The 21,732-nt window shown below is 38.5% G+C and overlaps 2 protein-coding genes across 2 annotated transcripts in view; one reads left to right on the top strand and one right to left on the bottom strand.

Moving 5' to 3' along the window:
- The window catches only part of LOC111144802 (ecdysoneless cell cycle regulator), a 30,064-nt gene extending 28,901 nt beyond the window's left edge, over positions 1-1,163 (top strand). The window contains exon 14 of the mRNA XM_022499287.1: positions 518-1,163. Coding sequence (XP_022354995.1) covers positions 518-748 — 231 coding nt within the window. The 3' untranslated portion in view covers positions 749-1,163. The remainder of the gene's footprint in view (positions 1-517) is intronic.
- Positions 1,164-1,236: 73 nt separating this feature from the next.
- Positions 1,237-19,551, bottom strand: LOC111144803 (nudix hydrolase 13). Its single transcript, XM_022499288.1, has 9 exons — positions 19,464-19,551; positions 12,708-12,799; positions 9,854-9,993; positions 8,276-8,410; positions 7,384-7,490; positions 5,338-5,463; positions 5,063-5,174; positions 4,198-4,352; positions 1,237-3,287 (listed from the first exon to the last, which is right to left on the bottom strand). Exons 2-9 carry the CDS (start codon positions 12,788-12,790, stop codon positions 3,093-3,095), a joined length of 1,053 nt encoding a protein of 350 aa, XP_022354996.1. The 5' UTR covers positions 12,791-12,799; positions 19,464-19,551; the 3' UTR covers positions 1,237-3,092.
- Between the last annotated feature and the right edge of the window lie 2,181 nt (positions 19,552-21,732).

Here is a 21,732-nt window from a genome sequence, read left to right as displayed (position 1 = left end):
CCTATCTCTTTTAAAACTCTTAGGCAAGGGACACCTGGGTGGCTCAGTGGGTTAAAGCCTCTGCCTTCAGCTCAGGTCATGATCCCAGAGTCCTGGGATCGACCCCCACATCAGGCTCTCTGCTCAGCGGGGAGCCTGCTTCCCCCCTCTCTCTCTGTCTGCCTCTCTGCCTACTTGTGATCTTTGTCAAAAAAAAAACAAAAAACTCTTAGGCAAGCTATGTCTCCTTAGTCTTGGTTATCTCCCTTGGGCTATTTGAAAACAGGGAAGAAATCCAATTTATAGAAACTTTTCCTAGAAAGAAGTGTGTTAAAAATCTTTGGAACCAAATTCTAATTAATATATGTGTTAAATTGTGAAGTTTATTAGACCTCATTTTTATTTTCTATTATTAAGGATAAGAAATTTCCTTTTTAATTTAGAATTCAGTTTTACATTGTTGCTTAGTTTTTATTGTAACTACCATCTAATCTAATGGCCTATTATCCCATGATTTTGTTTTCTCTCCATAAATAAGGAACCTTTATCCCAGACTATCAGTAATAATTCAGATGAGGAAGATTCTGGTGCAGGAGGATCTGTTATGACACCAGTGGATGTAGACCTGAACCTGGTTTCAAATATACTGGAATCCTATAGTTCCCAAGCTGGACTGGCAGGACCTGCGTCGAACCTTTTACAAAGCATGGGCGTACAGCTGCCTGATAACACTGATCACAGGCCCACAAGTAAGCCGATGCAAGATTAGCCAGCACACCTAGCCTCTCTTTTTTTCGTCTTAAATAAATATTGATTCTCAACTGTGCTCATGTCTAGTTTAGATGTCTCATTTAGTTAAAATGTTTCTTTAATACAAGTTTCACAGGCTAACTTCTCTGTGAACCCCAAATGTTGTCCACTCTACATAAGACTTTGTGATCTCAGCTGAGGTACATACAAGGTTTTGAAGTCAGTAGAAGAGAGAAAAATCAAGCCCCTGGACAGCCTGAACGATTTACACAGTTTGTGTTTAGAACATTAAGTTTATCTTTATTGGGGATTAAAGGAAGAGAAAGGAGGGTGATAGGCAAAAATGAGAAATGAATGAGTTGCTTTTTTATTCCAGTTACCAGAAATTACCTTGAGCCAGGTTCACTCCAGTGATAAATACATTCGTTCTAATATTTTACCTGTTTGTGTTCTCCTGTTTCATGGACTGAGTGGCCCTTTTTATCCTTAGCACCTTCATCACTCATTGCCACATGAATACTGTCCAGCCAGATAGGCCCTGTACCAAAGTTCCTTTTATTTATCTGTCATTTTCAGTACCCCAAGCCCGCCCTCTTTTGCCTCAACTTTCAGATATCCTTGGAGTTCTAAGAAGCAAAGCCCTCTTTCCACTCACTGCCAGGAAACAAAGTTCATTGTTGTAGCTCTTCTATTAGCCTCTCTCATCTTTTCTTTTCCAAAACAACACATTAATCCAAAAGCAAACAGTTACTCCATGGTAAGTTTGAGAAACTCATAACCAGGAATCCTGCACACTCCCCTTTCTATCAGTATTTTCAGATTGGGGATGTGTACACATGTGCTCACAAACATATCCACAGAGACAGAAAAGATTGGGAGATGGTAATACACATGGACCCTGAACTGTTTTCTTCTAACTGCAAGATATGAAGAAGTCTCAGGACCTCTCTTTTGAGAGTGCTTTTCCCTTCTACATGCTGGTTCAGTTCAGGTCAGGGCAAGCTGCCAACCTAACAGGACAATCAAGTCCCATCACATACTATCCCTCAACATTTCCTGATGAAGGCACTTTGAGTTCCCCAAAGCACTGATGATTTGCCGGCAATGGCAAAAGCAGTGACCTTTTGGGATCAAAGAGAAATTCAGCACTTCATTTTGTCTAGTTCTAGAATCTCTTGCTTAGTCCTGTAGACTTTAATGTATGAATAATCTTGGGATCTCTGGCACTTTTGTCTTTTATCACAAATTAGTGCCTGAAATCATCTGAAGATATAAATCTTTCCCACCCAGTCCTGTTTTCATACAGACCTAACAATATTTCTTCTGCCCATCACTTTAGTTGTTTCACGCTTGGAACCTGGACTTCAGTATTTATCATACAAATAGATTCTCTTTCTCCCTCCTCACCCCCTGCCCCAGATTCTCACTTTCTACTATTTCCTCACTTCATACGGCAAAAATACACGTCTGAACCAGGGTGTGGAAATTTATTTTATTTCCTCCAGATAAATTTTCCCCTATGACAAGGTATAGAATGACATATATGAATGATGAGCAATCCTAAATTTAGTTTATCCCATAAAACAAGAAATGGTTCACCCTCACTAATCCCTTAGCTGAAGTTATAACACTTAACAGTATGCAAATGTCAGTAACCATTTTATATTTAGGAAATCAGACATGGCAAAGTGATCATCTTTTTTTTGGGTCATAAGCTGTCCAAGTAATGGCAAAAGACTTAGCTATCTTAAGCCCCACTGGGATGCAGTTGCCTCAGCAAAACATCACTGCATCTGATTTATTACTGAGTACTCTGAGGAAGACCTTGGCTCCCACTTTCTTCATCCCTTCAGATGACTTAAAGAAATACGACTTTTATTTAAATACCATGTACAAAATAACTACCTGTACATGAGTTTTTAAATGTTATATTGTTCAATTTTTCCTAATTCTATGAGGATGAAAAGTAACTCAGTAGTAGGTTGAGATTTGTTCTATGTCTTCACTACTAAGTTAACATTAAAATTATACCAGGCACATTTTGGCAGTTAGTGTAAACCCAGCATTAATGAGATACATGCCGAAAGGTGTTTGCTTCCAAGACCTCAGCTGAAACAAATGCACAGGGGCCTACTTTCAAACTAATGCTTCAGACTTCCCTCTGATCTTGACATCAGTTTGGCATTTTGATTGCCCATGAATAGGAACTTCCTTAACACGCTATTAGAGGCATCCTGCTGCAGGGTTACCTCCCACTCTTAGTATGAAGTTGGAGATGGCCTTTGGTCACCTCCCTTTTATCAACTGATCTCTCTTATGACCTTCCAGGATACTGAGAAGGGATCTAGGTGGCTCAGTCTGGGCTAAGCAGGCAGGGTAGAGCAGGACGGCTTTTCCACCCACTCCTTAATCAGTTGGTGGGCAATGGCTAATTTGGGGGGCAACCAGAATGTCCCATTCTGTTGCTGAGTATATGGACTGTTTTTCCTCAGGGCTGTGGCCACCTCCTCATGACTGAACCAGCCAGCTGCCTCTAGTTCTTTCAAGTTCACCTGGATCTAAAAGACATGAAGGAAAACAGAATGTAAGGTTAGGAGCTACAAAATTTAGAATACTCTCGCCAAAGGTGAGAAAATGTTCCCAGAACTAAGCAGGACCTGGGATCTATAGGCTGGGAGATGATTAGTTTTAGATATTGCACAGAAGCAAAAGAGGCATAACTAAAAGGAGAGAGTTAAATATATTTTTTAAATAGTGTAAAAGAAAAAAAGTGCCTTTTAAAAGTCCCAAAAACACAAATACCGAAATACTAAAGAGTGGTTAACAGTGAGGTGTAATATATAAATAACTTTTGATTAACTTTCAATTTAAAGAAAAACATAAAGTTACTCCTCTCTAAAGGATAAGGGATAATTAATGATTATCAAAGGCACATTGTATCCACAGGAAGCTGAGACAGATGAGATATTATTAATTCTATGCAAACCAAAACACAATAGACTGGCAAGTAAGGAGCACAATGCCATCTATCAGGGATGCTGCAGAAGAGCAAGATGAGGTTGGATGAGACAACATCTAAATCCCTTTCACCCACAGGTTCCTTTGATTTTATATAACTGGTCCCCAACATCCTAAGAGACTTGAACAATAAGACCAACCCTGAAATCAGTCATTTAATTTGATATATTTATTATGTGCCTACTCTCTGTAAGATGCTCTGCTAAGTCCTGCTGAAAAATAAATTGTCACATAACTGAGATACATACAAAGAAGAATGGTAATTGTGTGGCTGCTCTGAATTTGCATGGAGATTGTTTCCTTTATAAGACTGCAAACTCCTTAAGGGAACAAATCCTACATTACACATCTTTGAATAACGTAGACAATGCCGGACTAGACAGGTGCCTACTGGCCAACGTGGGTGAAGCAAAGGAAATACCACAGCATAAGGGAAGCATCAGAACTTACCTCTGTCTGCCCTGGTTTCACAGTTGCATGGCAAGCAATCATGAGTGAGCTATTAGGAAAGGGCCAGTGCTGGGATGCAGAGTACTGCAGTCTTTCCACCTCCAATCCCACCTCTTCTGCAACTTCTCTCCGGACAGCCTCTTCCAGACTTTCACCTATAAGCACTCAGATTAATTCAGGACAGCCCTGCAGCGGGAAGGGTGATACAAATGCCCATCTGTGAAAGGAGCCCAAAACTGGCTCCAAAGTTTCAGTGAATTATTCTTGGGGAGAGCCCTAAATCCCTGAGTCTCTACAACAACAGGACTCAAATCTGGAGTTGGGTGCTAAACTACAATACTTATACTAGTTACTTACTTAGACTGCAAAATAAGAGTGACAATTAGAGAGGCTACCGCTGACCTCTGCTTTAACAAAATTCTAATGCCATGTTTCACCTTTTGCAAATTTTACCCCAGCAGACTGAGAAAAAAAAAAAAAACTATAAATATCTATTGAATTCTGATAAATACGGTGCATGCTGAAATATTTAGGGAGAAGTGTACTAATGTCTGCAAACTATGAATCAAAGAATAAAATGGATTAATGGATGGATAGATATGTGATAAAGTAAATGAAGAAAACAAGTGTAGGATCTAGGTGGTAAGTGTATGGGAGAGTATTAACTGTATAATTCTTTCAGGTATGCCATATGTTTAAAAACTTGCCTAATACTGGACAACTAAAATGCCGGAAGGCAGTTTTTTGACTTGTCAGGGAACAGTGTGCTTGAGACTCCAGAACAGCAGCAACAAGATAAAGAAATACCTACTATTGTTAAGCTTTCGTGTCCTCCAGTCATCTGTACATGCCCTAAACTTCTTACCTATGTCACAAAAACCTGCCAAAGCAGAATACATTCCCTTGGGAAAGGAACTCTGGCGAGCAAGCAGGCATCGAGTCCCATCTGACACTAGAGTGATCACCACAGGAGCCATCTAGGAAAAGGGAATTGAAACTTAGACATTAGGGTTTTGGGCCTGTTAATGGGATGAAGGAACGGATAACTAAGGAAAGCCTTTTAACTGTATAGGCTTCTATCCCTAGGACAAGCTAGCACACAGTCTTCTTGGATTATTGCCCTTTTAAAGTAGTGCTTACTTGTGGATAATAGATGATCTTATTGGAAGGGCACACACGCTTGCTGCCAGCCATATTCTTCTTGGTGGGCTGCCCACTTCTGCTACAGAACTGATGAGCATCATGCCAACGGAGAAGGGCCTGAGCCTAGGAATACAAAGATAGGCTGATTTCATTTGGAGAGAATGTGAAGCTCATCTGTAATAGGGCTGGGCCTAGTATTTAGAGCAATTCAAAGGGAAATGCCAATCCCTTCCCAGCTCACCTACTTTAAATGGTATCAACTGTTTGAACTTTAAAAAAAGGAAATTATCTGGACATACTCCTCTAGCATCTGAAATATGAATAAGAGAAAGTATGATTCATTTAAAATACATATAATATATAAACTATTATAATGAATGCCCCATGTACTTAGGACTCAACTTAAAAATAAGATATTTCGTTCTCTTAATATACTCTGGAATTTTTGTTTGATGGTATTTTGTTGAAGATTCTTATATCAGTGTTCATGAGAAATAATTGGTCTGTAGTTTTGTTGCTGTTTTTTCATTATCTAGCTTTGATAGCAGGGTAATGCTAGCTGCATAGAATGAGTTAGTCAGTTGAGACTGCTATAATAAAAAGACCATAAACTGGTATCTTGTCAACAACAGAAATTTATTTCATAAAGTTCCTGAGGCTGGAAAATCCAAGATCAAGGTGCCAGAAGATTCAGTGTCTGACAAGAGCCCTCTTTCTGGTTTATAACCAGCACTTTCTCATTATGTCCTCACCTAATGGAAGGATGAGGGAGCTCTGTGGTCCGCCTTTATAAAGGAACTAATCCCATTCACAGGGTCTCCACCATCATGATCTAATTACCTTTCAAGGACCCCAGCTTTTAATACCATCACCTTGGATGTTAGGATTTCTGCATGTGAATTTTGGGGGGATACAAACAATCTATAACAGTGTTTCCACTTCAATTTTTTGGAAGAAGTTGAAAAAGATTGGCTTAATCCTATTTTAAATGTTTGGTAGAATTCATTGAAGACACCAGTTTAGTCCTGGGTTGTTTTTTGTTGGGAGGCTTTGGTTACTGATTGAATCAAACTTAACTATAGATTTATTCATTTATTTCTTCATGATTCAGTCTCGGTTGTGTGTGTGTTAATGTTTAAGTAAGGAATTAGGACCTGGAACTTCTTGGATCTACCGTCTTGCTGGCATCACTCTCTGTTGAATTATTTTTACATTGTGTTACTGTCCTATAAATCGTTCGTGGTAGTACAAAATGGTTCATGTAATAAGAGCTTTTCTTTTCTTGTTTTCCAGCAAGTGTTCTCTCTCACTTTTGCACTTATACATTTGTATGATTGCATCACTAAAATCAGTGCTTAGTGAATATCACTGATCTTGCCATGATTAAAGCACATGAAAGCACATGTCTTAGTTCAGAGAGTGATGACCCTGCTTCTTTTGAGAAGCATGAATTCATGTTCCAAACCTGGTAATAAACAACACTTGTATTTTTGTGACTCAGTTGTCTTGTCTGTAAAATGAGAATGTTAAAATAAATGCTGTTTAAAGGCTAAAAAGAAAAAAAGATATTTCCAATATTTCCAGTGTAATGCCCCATCAGGTACTCCTCCCCAATAAAGGTGGGATTTTTTTGCAAATAAAAATGTTTAGAGATGTCTTTTTAAGTTAAATGAACAACCAAAAGCACTTTAACAAGTGAAGTCTAAAGCTGTGAGGATAAATCATTAAAGCAATACAAAGTAATTTCTCATAGGAATAACATAATGATGTATGTTACGCTATGGGTCACTAAAAATATCATGAGGCTGATAGATCTGCATGTCCTTGGGAGAAAATGGTCCTGCGAAAAATAAGGGCAAAAGAAAGGAGAATAAGCAATCTCTCTACACAGCACATTGTCCTCTGCTAAGGTTTATAGGAAGGACTGTGATCTGTCTGCTCAAGAGGAAACCAGATGTCATTCTAGCCTTCACACACATGCATTTTTCACCCATAAACACTGCTTTACTAAATTCCCTATAGAACTAAGAAGTCAGAATCTACCATGGTCAGCAAGGAGGCATCCTTTGTGTTCAGCTGAAAGAGAGCCTTCGTCAGCTCAGTGAAAGAGCCCTTGAGCTCTGTCTCCATTTCTGGTTTCTGTAAGGCAGCTAGAAAATGAGAACAGAGGATGAAATGAAACAAACACTGAACTTTCCCTTGGGGCCCCCCTCAAGTGTTTCCCAAACTCACCTAATAATACTCAACTAGGGAAAACAAAAAATACACAGGTTCTCAAGCCCCAGCCTGGGGATTCTGAACAGCAGGTGAGTGAGGCCCAGAAATCTTTATTTTTTAATAAGCACTGGGTGATTTCTTATATTCAGGCAAATCTGAGAAACATCAGAGCATAATATTTCTCAAGATCCTCTTCAGAGTAATAATATTTGCACTAACCACATACTATCCCTGGAAAAGAGGTAAAATGGCACCTCTAAGCTCCTATCTGCACTGCATAACAGCATCATTACATTTATAACTAGACCCAGGAGAGAAGGAAAGCCTAGTTGGAACCATGAACCTTATACCAAACTGGTTCCCAAAGGCAGGTCTGAAGACCCTGAGCATGGTAACACGTTTATTCACCTGAGATAAGGATGATGTCATGAAAGAGTTAAGAAATATAAAATGTATAAAGGTACAGAGAATAAAATAATAAACATCTGTGTAGCTACTACCTAGCTTAGAAAGTATTAAAATGTTCTTTATCTTCTTATAAATGATGACAGTAGATGGGTAGTAATTTTTTATATCCTAACTTAAAAAAAAAAAAAAAAAAAAAACAAGGTTGATAACCTTTGGTATTCACAAAATTTTCTTTGAAGTTTTACTATTACATGAGATCCCAAAGTCTGACCACCACTGGGAAGTACTCATTAGAAATAATGTTCTATACCATTTTGGGAAGAGGAGCTGTTTAGACCTAGATCAAGAGCAAACCATGCTTCATGCTGTTCAGAGCATCCAATCAACACAGAGTCTTCTATTCTTTGTGTGTCCTGTCCAAACTTTGCCAGGAGCCTTTCCAACCCTAAGAAACAAAAGGAGAAGGGAAGAAAACGGAGGTTTTCACTAAATCACCATAGCCATATTAACCTTCTAGGAAATCATCCACTTCAGCTTGAATAGGTATACCTGCTTCTAGCCACTGCCCTGCAGCTAATTAGCTATGTAATCTTGGTCTAATCACTTAGTCTCTCTATACCTCCATCTTCCCATCAGCAACCTAAAGTGTTTAGACTAAAAGAATTCTTGCTGTGTACCACTGTAATCTATGATTGTATCATGAAAGGAGGATATCCCCTAGTTCAAAAGATACATGATAAGTTAATGTATTACGGTGCTGAAAAAAAAGTGTCATGCTTAAAATGCTAGAGACCAAATCAGTTACATATAATTTAGATTACGCTGCGTGTGTGGCCTAGGGTAGACTATTCATCCAAGATCCCAGTCTGTGTAAGACAAGTGCTGTATAGGGAGAAAATATGTCCTCTTGTGCATGAAGGACATATTTATTTGTTCATAACACAACATATCATTGCCTTCTGTTGGCATCCTGATGTACTTCTGCACTGCTAGAAACTACCTATCCAAGTATTCAACATCTGACCCATGGAGGAAATTCACTGGCTTTGTATTTAGAAGTCAGTCAGTGTATAGTGACATCATATAATACTGAAAGTTAGTACCTTGAATGCTAAATCCCAGTGCCTTAGATATCTTTATTTATATACCCTAAAAGAGTTCCCAAGTTCTAAAATTAATTTTACGTCACTTTTACTTTTGATCCTTCTAAAAGAAATGAAGTTATGATGCAAATCTTAAATAGTAGAACAGTATGCAATTCCATGGAGGCTGAAAATCACTGGTTTAAGCAGGGCTGGGCAAATATTTTAGGTTTTGTGAGCCATGTGGCTCTCTGTCACAACCACTCTGTTCTGCCACTGTAGTTCGAAAACAGCCACAGACAATACGTAAATGAATGAGCAAGGCTGTGTTCCAATATTTACAAAACCAGCAGTGGGTTCCAATTTGTTTTTTTTTTTTTTTAAGATTTTATTTATTTATTTGACAGACAGAGATCACAAGTAGCAGAGAGATAGGCAGAGAGAGAGAGAGAGGGAAGCAGGCTCCCCACTGAGCAGAGAGCCCGACGTGGGGCTCGATCCCAGGACCCTGAGATCATGACCTGAGCCAAAGGCAGAGGCTTTAACCCACTGAGCCACCCAGGCGCCCCTGGGTTCCAATTTGGACAGCAGATTCACTGACCCCTAGTTTAAGGCAATAGTGGTTCATACCATCACTAAATAATATATGGGCAACTCAGGTTTATACACTAAATAATTAATTGGTAGAAGTAACTTCAAAAATCTGGACTCTAAAATTGAAGGAGCCTTCTCAGGGGTTTGATATGGATGAAATTCTGCTTAATGGCCACAGATTGATCTACTCTATTGGTCCTCTTTGGGCTTACCTAGTAGGCTATGCCGGGGGGCCTGGTATTGGTGTCCAGATTTCTGAAGCAAAGGAGCCAGGCTATGAAAGAGGTAAAATGCTCCTGTCTGCTGGGCTTTTTTACATGCATCATCATCTTCCTTCAGCTCAAATAAATACCTGTATTTTGGAAATAAAGCATTATTAGTTACTTGTACAGCATTCATCTTTCAGAATTCGGTTCTTGCATCTCTCTCCTATCAGTTATTTCCTTTTATTTATATCCTAAATTGCTCTTTCCCCTGAAAGACTATGATCTCCTCAAGGGCAGGGTCAGCCTTAGTTCTTTATCTCCAGTAATTAGATATTGAATGGCTCAGTTCAATAAATATTTATTGAATTGAATTTCAAGAGTAATAAATATTTACTATATTGAACCTCAGGGTACTTTGCCAATATTACGCTGTGAGGCAAGAATTTATATGCAGTGGAGTGAAAGGAAAACAAGTACAGTGATAAAACATCAACCACAGAATACCTAGGGATGAATGCAGACTTTATTATTATAGACGAAGAGCCAACACCATGCTTTCAGTTAACTCTTTTTCAATCTAGGGATGATAAAGAGCAGATGTTATCTTCAGTGCATTCCTGCTTCCAACACCTAGTCCTCCAGGTGGACACCATTGGCTCCTAATCTCTATCAAAGGGACCACTGGTGGGAAAATGAAGCCTATACTTGACCTACACTTATTTAATAAGTGTAATATCTTCAATGGCCAAAATACAAATGTAGAAAAGATAACATCCTATCATTAGCTTCTCTAGAAGAAATAGTACTGGTTCCAGATCTAGGCTTTTCAAGCACCTTCATTAAAGATTACCTAAGTTTATCCCTTCAAGAGCCTTGAAAATCAGGTCAGGATCCACATGATTCAGGGGTACCATAATATAGATTCTCCTTCTGGACCCTTAGGGATAACCATTTTTGCCAATTAAAAGCCCCGAACAGACTCAGATTTATGGCAGGTTTTGTCACTGAAGTAGGCAATGCAGTTTATAGATATTTCCTGTAGGATCTGGGAGATTTTGTAACACTAACAGAGTTAGCTCAACATAAAACTACAAAGGAAAATGATAAATGTGTCCCAGCGACATGTTTAGGAACCTATTTTTGACTGTATGATAAAAGGGGTTACAATGAGCTCTTTATAAACACAAGACCAAAGAAACCTGAGATTTTAATACTCAATGGTATTTTTAAACTTATTATAAGAGACTGTCACTTCCTGGGGCAAAGACTTAATGCATGTCAAAGGAGAGATTTGTGCCACTCAGAAGTTACCAAATATAAACAATAGAACAAACAAAGCTGCCTTCCTAAAAGAACAGTAAGAGTCATACAACCTGTGCTTTACCCTAATGACCCTAAAAAGCAAAACACCTACAAAAACACTCAGGTTAAGGTCTTAAATCTGGAGCCTCACTGGAATTGGAACTGAGATCCCAAAAGTTCCTTACATTTTCCTTCTTGATCAGGAACACTAATTTTAAAAATTCCTTTTCCCCCTTTAGTTATAATAGTATGGAAACAACACTAAGATTATTGGACATAAGCTTATTTTCCTATTTATAAAAATCAAAAGTCATCCCATAAAAATCAGAAAATACAGTTAGCAATTTGTTCAAAAAAGGGAAATCATCAAGAATCTCACCATTCAGAGATGATCACTGTTTACACCTGGGAATTCTTTAAACTATTTATTGTGTGTACCTGCACATAGATAGGTATATTCAGGATCATACCTACTTGTAGCCTTTTTTCTTCAACATTCTTTTCATGCCATGTTCTTTATTGACAGGATTTCATTCTCTCATAATTTTTTTACTCATTTTAAAATCACTTTAATACAGTCAGTTTTAGACCATTCAATAATTATACAGTAATTCAGTTATTGTTCTCAGAGTCTCAGCCTGGGAACAGCAAATAACCTACAATAATATAAGTACCACAATTTCCTTTTCTCACTTTTGTTCATGTATCGTTGTGTGCTTATGTGCCTTTAAATTCTGGACTGGGCACTCACGTTTGGCAGAGCTTTTCCAGTAGGAGGCCCTGGTTATGAGCGCATTTCTTCAGAGGAGTTTCACCTTTGCTTCTGCAAGGTGCCCAGCGGTCTTATAAGTCTACAACTACTACTTAAATTCTTTTCTTAGGTTGGGGTTTGGCGGACATAACACAAATGGTGCAAATTTAAACCCCCAAAATTATGAGAATAGCTAGTGATTTCAAATTCACAGATTTCAAATTTCCCAGGCTGTGACAAAGAAGTCCTTTACCATCTTCCTGTACTGGAGCAGGGTTTTTGGTTTTGGTTTTTCTCCTAGTCTACCTTTAACTGGTAGTTTAGTTCTTTCTTAGAGGGTGAGGGGTGAAGTAATTAGAATTATCTACCTTATTTTCAGGAAACTTCATGAACTATTACTATTCAGTATAGTTTTAATTCCATCATAGGGGTGTACCGTTGTTTAATTAATTTCTCCCTTCTTGGTCATTCATCCATTCAGTAGTCCTTTAGTGCCTACTATGCACCTGGTATTGTTTTATACACGGGTACCAGAGGGGTACCCATATGCAGAGGGGTACCAGAGTGGGAAAGACAAAGTTCTTATCTTAACAGAACTTAATATTTAAAATGTGTCAGATATTTTAGTTATTACTGGAAATTTAGTTTAGAATTTTTCAAATTATAAATAATTTGTAATGACTGTCCTTATATGTAAATCTTAATCATGTATCCTTCATCCTCAATATAGGATTTTGAGATATTTATATTTTATAATTTAATGGGCCAAAAAGAGAATAATCAGAGCTCAGGTTGGTCACAACTCACCGGGTCTTAGCAACATAAGTTGACAGCAGCCTAAAGTACCAAAAAGATTTTCTCCTGCAAGCAATTCCACAATACAGGGACATTGTCAGGTCCTTAGAGAAAAGAGAAGTTAAAAGAAAAAAAAAAAGTCATAGTATGCAATTAAAGTAATGAATCACCAAGATGGTTATACTTTCAGCCAGGATAGGATTACTTTTTAATATTGAGGAAAGAAACTGAATAGGAGTCAGGTGATCTGGCTTCTAAATTGCATTTGTTCTACTAACTCGCTGTGGGATTTCAACTTTTCAGTACTCCTTTTCTAATCTACAAAATTGCAATCTGTTCCGCCTACCTAATAGGTTGAGACTCTGCTATCTACAAAAAATACATTCTTCCTCCTAAGAATTATTGCTAAAAGGTAGCTGCTAAGCCACAATTTACATTTCTCTCCTTATATCTAAGCAGTGCCAAAAGTAGGTCTTAACAATGTAATGTGAGTGTAAGTGATGTATATCTCTTCTGGGATGAAGCAGCTAAGAAGTGGGTATGCCAGCTAAGAGGCTCCCAGGTGGCGCAGTTGGTTGAGCATCCAACTCTTCGTTTCATCTCAGGTCCTGATCTCAGGGTGGTGAGATCAAGCCCCATACCAGGCTCTGCCATCAACCTGGAGTCTTCTTGAGATTCTCTCCCTCTCTCTATGCCCTTCCCCCCCATCTTGGTGTGTGTGCACACTCTCTGAAGTAAATAAATCTTTAAGTAAAAATTTAAAAACAATAATAATAAAAGAAATGGGTATGCCATCATCCCCTTTCCTCCTCCTGCTAGTAAGACTCTGGAATGGCAGAGCCATTAGATGGAGAAACCTGGATCCTTGAATCACAACATGGAGAAAAGCCACCTTCCAACTAAAGTACTCACACACACACACTTTGGACGATTTATGAGTGAGAAATAAACTTCAGCCATATTAAGCAACTGAACTTTCGAAGTTTGTTATAGCAGCTAGCATTACTCTAAGACCAGGTAAGACTGGGAATGTCTCCAAGTAACTGAAGTAAGTTTCTCAGAATATATGAAAGTCAAAGTCCCTCTGAGAATGAAGTAAGAGGAATCCTATAGGTAAGAAAAATATAAAAATCATGGCCATTAAGAAAATATTTCAAAAGGCAGCTATGCAAATCTACTTGAATCTAAGATATTTTCTATTTTGTGTGTCTCATTGTGAGAGAAAAAAAATTCTGTATCTTATGAATCCATTCTGTAGAAAGTGATTCCTGTTATTTTTTTAAAAGATTGTATTTATTTATTTGTCATAGAGAGATCACAAGTAGGCAGAGAGAGGGGGAAGCAGGCTCCCTGCTGAGCAGAGAGCCTGATGCGGGGCTCGATCGCAGGACCCTGAGATCATGACCCAAGCCAAAGACAGAGGCTTAATCCACTGAGCCATCCAGGCACCCCAAGATGATTCCTTTTAAATTGTTTATCAATAACTATTTTATTCTCCCATTGGCAATAAATTCAAGAAGTTCCACTGAAATGAGAAAATCAGTACAAATAACCAACCACGCTTTTAACTGTGCCCAAGGGAGGAAGCTTTGACACTAAACAAATTACTGAGGAACATCTAAAGTTTAGGCTTACTTCTTGGTTGCATAATTATGAATCACTGATGACTAATCCTTAGACAGTTTTGGCTACAATCAGTGTCCTAGCCAAGGGTAAAATATATTTAGCAAACAACATTCAACAAAAAGTATTTATTGAAAACTGACTTTATGCAAGGTCCTTTAAGGAACACAGAAATGTATTGGATGACAAACCTGCTATCAAGGGTCTCTAGTAGGAGAGAGAAGACAAACAGCTTTCCCAGAAGGCAACATGTGATATGTGGGTTAAAAAGCATTCTAGTGGGACACCTGGGTGGCTCAGTTGGTTGGGCAGCTGCCTTCGGCTCAGGTCATGATCCCAGCGTCCTGGGATCGAGTCCCACATCGGGCTCCTTGCTCTGCAGGGAGCCTGCTTCCCCCTCTGCCTCTGCCTGCCATTCTGTCTGCCTGTGCTCGCTCGTTCTCCCTCTCTCTCTCTGATAAATAAATAAAAAAATCTTTAAAAAAATTATGGAAAAAAAAGAAGAAAAAAAAAGCATTCTAGAAGAGTATTAAAAAGCATAATTCCTAGTTTAATAACCTAAAGACTTGTGCGATATACTAGAATAAATATATTTACATTTCTTGTACATAGATATGTCCTACGTATATGTCTCATGTACAAACTCTGAGAGTGTAAACTGGTATAGTATTTTGGGGGGGGCAATTTGGGAATATCTATCAACATGGTAAATAAACATCCTTTTCACCTAGCAATTCCACTTCTATAAATTTATCTTATGAAGAAAAGGATAGGTATAGGAACATTAACCAAGAAGTATGATAAAGGGGAATAATATACAGTTCTTAAAAATAAATAGAAGAGGGGTGCCTGGGTGGCTCAGTCAGTTAAGCATATGACTCTTGGTTTTGGCTCAGGTCATGGTCTCAGGGTCCTGGGATCAAGCCACACATCAGCAAGGAGTCTGCTTGGGATTTTCTCTTTCCCTCTCCCTCTCCCTCTGCCCCTCTCCCCTACTCTCTCTCTCTCTCAAATAAGTAAAATCTTTAAAATTGGGACGCCTGGGTGGCTCAGCGGGTTGAGCCGCTGCCTTCGGCTCGGGTCGTGATCCTAGCGTCCTGGGATCGAGTCCCACATCGGGCTCCTTGCTCAGCGGGGAGCCTGCTTCTCCCTCTGCCTCTGCCTGCCACTCTATCTGCTTGTGCTCACTCTCGCTCTCTCTCTGACAAATAAATAAATAAAATCTTTACAAAAAAAAATAAATAAAATAAAATAAAATAAATAAATACAAGATAACAGTAGAAACATTCATATACAGTAACAGGGAAAGATATTCACAATATCTGTTTAAGTAAGAAAAGCAAGTAATATTTGGTTTACCACGATATAATTAATTTATAAAGGAAAGGACATAGGGGTGCCTGGGTGGCTTTGTTGGTTAAGCAACCAACTCTTGATTTTGGCTCAGGTCATGATCTGAGGGTTGTGGGATTGAGCCCTGTGTTGGTCTCTGTACTGGGCATGCAGTCTGCTTAAGATTCTCTCTTTCCCTCTCCCTCTGTCCCTGCCTGCCCCTACTTCTCTCCTTCTCTAAAAAAAAAAAAAGAAAGAAAGAAAAACAAAAGGACATATACACATCAGTAAACATAAATATATATTCATTTCTATTTTTAAAGTGACTAGAAGTACACATACCAAATCGTTAACAGGATTACCTCATCACAGTCCCAGGGAGCCAAAAGTAATTCTTTTTGTTAGTTCCTTGAATCCTGAGAGACAAGAGCTATTTGGTTGCACCATTAACTACCAACTATGTGGCCCACTGTCCTTAGCTGCCTGATGTTTTGTCTAGTTTCTGTTACTAAATTAACCTTAGCCAGTTGTGGATTATCATGGCCTGCTGACTCGTGGGATGGTGGTCACAGCTTGTAAAAAACATAGTGAAGTTCTTAATGTAACTTTGAAAAAACATTAACAATCAAGAGGAAAACCAGACTTATTTCAACTGAGAACTGTACCTTCATTGGTACAGTCATGAACCTAGTAGATTAAAATTAAGTCTAGAGGCACCTGGGTGGCTCAGTGGGTTAAAGCCTCTGCCTTCGGCTTAGGTCATGATCCCAGGGTCCTGGGATTGAGCCCTGCATCAGGCTCTCTGCTCAGCGGGGAGCCTGCTTCCCTTCAAATCTCTCAGCCTGCCTCTCTGCCTACTTGTGATCTCTGTCTGTCAAATAAATAAATAAAATCTTAAAAAAAAAATCAAGTTGAATTCCTTTTCTAAATGGTCCCTTGTATATCTTTATATACATCTTATATAAAAACTACAGAGATTATTGAAAAGTCAAAGAGGAGAAAGTGATTTCCTTAAAAATCAGCTTTAACTGTAATTTTCTCTTTGAAATATATAATTTGAATTATAAAATTAACATAATTACATTACAGGACATCTAGAAGACAGAATTGTGAGGGTGTCCATAATATGACCACATAAATATAACTTATATATTTTCTAATCTTTTTTACATGTACAGCTTCTTTTTTTTTTAAGATTTTTTCTGTTTATTTGACAGAGATCACAAGTAGGCAGAGAGGCAGGCAGAGAGAGAGAGAGAGAGAGAAGCAGGCTCCCCACTGAGCAGAGAGCCTGATGTGGGCTCGATCCCAGGACCCTGGGATCATGACCTGAGCCGAAGGCAGCTTTAACCCACCGAGCCACCCAAGTGCCCCCTTACATGTACAACTTCTACATATTTGTAATTAGAGGACACATTTTTGTCAACTTGTTTTCATGAAACACATCACAAGCAGTTTTCTATGTTTTTGTATAAGCTATATAATATTTTTAGCGGCAAAATAATACATTCAGGTAGACTCATCCTTATTTGGCTAAACATTCCCCTGATTTTAGACATTTAGGTTGCTCTGATTTTAAATCACCAGAAATAAGATACCACTAAATACCTGTGTGCTGATATTTTCAGGCTACTTCTTTTAAGTTTCCCAAAGTAGAATTACTGGGACAAAATTTAGTTTAAAATCATATGGCTCTTTCTACATATTGCTGCATTTACAAGATTCAGTAGTGTTTGGCTTAAAAAAAACCTTTCATTTTATATTTTTGTAATAACTACCGAGATTAAAAGTGTTTTGAGATTTAATGGTTCTAGTTTCCCTTTTGCAAACTGTTTGATGTCCTGTGCTTATTTATTTACTGTGGTTTTGACCATTCTAGGTTTTTAGAATATTATAGTACATTTCCAGCATTTTCCATAACATGAACACAGAAACACAGTACAGGAACCAATTGGTATATGTGTTGCATTTCTTTGTGTACCTCAGTCCAAAAAAAAAAAAAAAAGAAAAGAAAAAAGAGGTCTTTTAACAATGAGGATATGTGAACCGACTTGTGGAATGAAAATATAATTTCTTAAAACTCCACGCTATTTAGAAATTTAATGCAGGGAAAATGTTACTTTTTTTCTTTTCTTTTTTAAGATTTTATTTATTTGACAGAGAGAGATCACAAGTAGAGAGAGAGAGAGGAGGAAGAAGCAGGCTCCCTGCCTAGCAAAGAGCCCGACACGGGACTCGATCCCAGGACCCCGAGATCATGACCCGAGCCAAGGGCAGAGGCTCAACCCACTGAGCCATCCAGGCAGCCCCAAAATGTTACTTTTTTCTAAATGGTTTGTGATTTTTTACTCTTCTGGAGGTCTTCAGTGTGATGTTTTATTTAAAGTGTATTGGCTCAAGGGCTCACCTTTAGTAAACTTGCTGGAAAACAACTGGTAAACCTGCCATGATCCTCAAATCCACATTATAAACAGAACTGTTTTTGTTTGAACTGGCAACTATTATGGTATTTTATTCCTGATGGCATGCTGGGGATAAAAGTTCACTATTCATGAAATAAGTTTTGGAAGAAAATACTAGCACTGTTATTTTACATTAGATGACAAGCTCAGGCTTGCCTTCTGTTTTACAGTCTGTGCATATCTCCAAACTGAGGAAGGAACAGGGAAGTAAGCACTGAAGAGACTCCGAACTTTTATTCTCCCACTGACTGAATTTGTGATCTGGAGCTGTCACCTAACTCCTTGGAGCTTCCTTTCTGTCTCACTTCTCATAGGGGAAGGAAGGAGAGAAAATGGATCTGAAGTGTATTACAACCATGTCAGGTTTCTACCTAATTCTCAGATCTGTTGGACTGTAAAATCCTTAAGGGGTGGGATTGTATCTTCCCCTTTCTATAGCACCTAGCACTGTTTCTATCACAATGTAAAACATAATATAGATAGATGGGTGAATGAATGAATGAACGAATTTATCCCATTTTACAAGTGAGGAAGATAAAGCTTTAACTAATCTGAAATCACAGTTTAGACAGTAGCAGTTTCAAGCCCAGGGCTATCTGGCTCCAAAACTCATGTTTTGATGAGAAATACATGGGAAAGCATTTTTCAACATTCATTTATGATTTATGTCTTTAAAAGTATAAGGACTGATAAAGATGAAAGATAATATTGTTTTTACCAAAAATTATTTGATGAAGAGGCAAGGCTGTTAAGATTAACAATATCTCTCAAGCCCCTGTAATAAATAATTCCTACATTTTTTATCCTGTTCATTTTAAGAAGAAAGATTACTTTGTAAAGTACTACAGAATGAAGAAAGGGTCTATCTCGAATCTCTGTGGTTATTCTACCAAGAAGTTTGGTAGAGTTTGAGAGAGCCCTTTTCAGTCTGTCTATTCATTAATGTGGACCTCAGTGGAATGAGGAAATATGCAAAATTGAGGAGCCAAAGGATACAGATTTCAAGGTCTCCTTAAGTAGTTTTCTAAAAATGTTTCCTCCCTTAATTAAAAAATAATGCAGGCACAAGGCAAAAAAGTAAGCAAATTCCGTTTTTAAATGACTCTCCAAGAAAGTACCAGAAAAATACTAGCTTTAGTTAGAATATTAGCTTTAGCTTTAGTTAAAAGGATAGTTCTATAAGTTATGATGCAAAACTGGCCATTCCCTGGTTCCTGCAATAAGGAAAAGACTAAGCTAAAAATCACAAAATGCTGTGACCAAGAGCTTTTTTTCAAGTTTTGATTATGCCATCCCATAAAATCCTTCCTTTGCTTAGAACCTCAACAGTTTTCTGATCTGCTGTACTCACTCTGAATTTGGGGGAGGGTGCCTTCCTAGGCCTCAGGAATCAGCAGAAACCAGGGAACTAGTCAGGCTCCTGGGAAGTAGGGCTTTCCCGCCTTAGGGGCCTCCGCCACACTTCCCAGAATACCCTATAGATGCACTCTGGGAAATGTAGTTCTGTTTTCACGCTAGCTGTTAAGTCTTCCAAGGTTAACCATGGTTATAAGCTTTCTTTTGCCACACTTCCCAGAATTCACCTAGAGCTGTACCCTGGGAATTGTAGTTTAATCCAGAGGCATGTTAAAATCCACTACAACAGCAAAGTTAACGGTGAGCGTCAAGAGCAAGATCTAAGATCTTCTAAATCCATTACCAGAAAAACTACCAATCTTGTCTTTGGAGAAGCAGTAGATTCACTTTTTAATAACAAAAAGATAGTCATTAAACCCATCCTAGTACACGAAAGGCATATTTTGTGGGGAAGGAAAGGAGTGTTGGGGCAGGAACTAAGCTAACTTTCAAACTTTCTGTCTCTGCCCACTTTAGAACTAGTTCTAACATTTCATGAAATCTGCCAATTGTAAAGGACCTGACTGTGTCTAAAGGTGTGTGAGCTTATGTCAGAATGCATCCCTTGATCAACCAGGGCAGGATTCCATAGCACTGAAAGCAGTCTAGCAAAACTACTTTGGTTCTGCTCTTTTCTTGCTTTAAAGTTGCTTGCTTGTAGGAAAAGACAGTTTTGAAGGACCTTCATCCAACATGTATTTAACAAATACCAACCTGGGACTGTTAATAGGCACCAGATACAGCAGGGGTGAAAAATGGAAAATTTCTGTCTTCGTGCAACTTACATTCTAAAGGAAAAAACAAGTAAATATACAATGTGTTTGGTTATAAGTGCTGAGGAGAAAAATAAAGCAAGATAAGAGGAGGGAGGATTTTGCTATTTTATATACGGTGGCCGGCCTTATTGTAAAGGTGATATTTGAGCAAAGACAGTGAAAGAGTTGAGGAAGGAAACCAAGTAGAAATCTATGTGAAGAGATTCGTAGACAGGAGAAAATCAGCAGATGCAAAGGTCCTGGGGAGGAAGTGTAACTGGCAGGTCTGAGGAAAGCCTAGGACAAAGCATGATAGTCAGAGATGAGGTCAAAGTGTAGCCAAGTATCAGATCACATAGGGCTTCACAAATCTTACAATTCTTATCGAGCCATTGTAATCCTTTTGGTTTTTACTCTGGGAGGGATGGGATGTGACAGAAGAATTTGAGCAGGAGAATGAGATGATTTGACTTACATTGTAAAGGAATTTCTATGTGTGTGGAGGGTAGACTACAGGGGATACTGATTATTAAATCCTGGATGTTATTATTAACATGTAACTTGGTTACTGAGGAGGAATAGTAACTCTGGTTGACCAGCCATTTCTTTTGGATCTTTCCATTAACACGTGAACCCAAGCATTTTATCAGATTGATTCATTGTTCTTAAGGAAGGTGCAGAAAACTTGAGGAATACAAGATTATAAAGTCAATAAATTCCAAAGAGATGGGGAAACATGCTTAGAGAAAGTTAGGGCTCTAATAATTTTTTAAAAAATCAAAATGACTCTATTTTTAAGCTACTAAGTATAAAGTGCTATATAATAAAAATAATGGTATGGTCTGAGTCCTCATGTTCCCTCAAAATTCATTTGTTGAAATAATAATCCCAATGTGATAGTATTAGGAGGTGAGGCCTTTGAGAGGTAATAGGTCATTAGGGTGGAGCTCTCATGAATGAGATTAATGCCCTTATAAAAGAGCCCTAATGTGGCACCTGGGTGGCTCAGTGGGTTAAGCCTCTGCCTTAGGCTCAGGTCATGATATCAGGGTCCTGGGATCGAGCCCTGCATCGGGCTCTCTGCTCAGCAGGGAGCCTGCTCCCACCACCCCCACTCTGGCTGCCTCTCTGCCTACTTGTGATCTCTGTCAAATAAATAAAATCTTAAAAAAAATAAAAAGAGTCCCAAGAGGACTCCCTTACTCCTTTTACCATGTGAGGATTTGGAGAGAAGTCAGCAGTCTGCAGCCTAAAGGAGGGCCTTCACCAGAACCCAACCATGCTGACACCCTGCTCTTGGACTTTAGGACTCTAGGACTGTAAGAAATAAATTTCTGTTGTTTATAGGCTACCCAGTCTGTCGAATTTTGTTATAGCAGACCAAATGGACTAAGACAAATAGAGAAGATTTTAACTAGGCATTTACTGTGGTCCAGGTACCATGCAAAGTGTTTCATGAATTGTCATTAA

Source organism: Enhydra lutris, unplaced genomic scaffold (assembly GCF_002288905.1).
Source record: "Enhydra lutris kenyoni isolate GAN:26980312 unplaced genomic scaffold, ASM228890v2 scaffoldscaffold12, whole genome shotgun sequence".
In the NCBI taxonomy this organism is placed as follows: Eukaryota; Metazoa; Chordata; class Mammalia; order Carnivora; family Mustelidae; genus Enhydra; species Enhydra lutris.
This window is presented reverse-complemented; position numbering and strand designations above follow the sequence as displayed.

Coding starts and splice junctions, on each gene's coding strand:
- LOC111144803 (XM_022499288.1), bottom strand. CDS start 12,790: ATGTCCCTGTATTGTGGAATTGCTTGCAGGAGAAAATCTTTTTGGTAC. Junction 9,994..12,707: donor ACTTATGTTGCTAAGACCCG/GTGAGTTGTGAC, acceptor TCCAAAATACAG/GTATTTATTTGAGCTGAAGG. Junction 7,491..8,275: donor CAGCTCCTCTTCCCAAAATG/GTATAGAACATT, acceptor CTCATTTTCTAG/CTGCCTTACAGAAACCAGAA.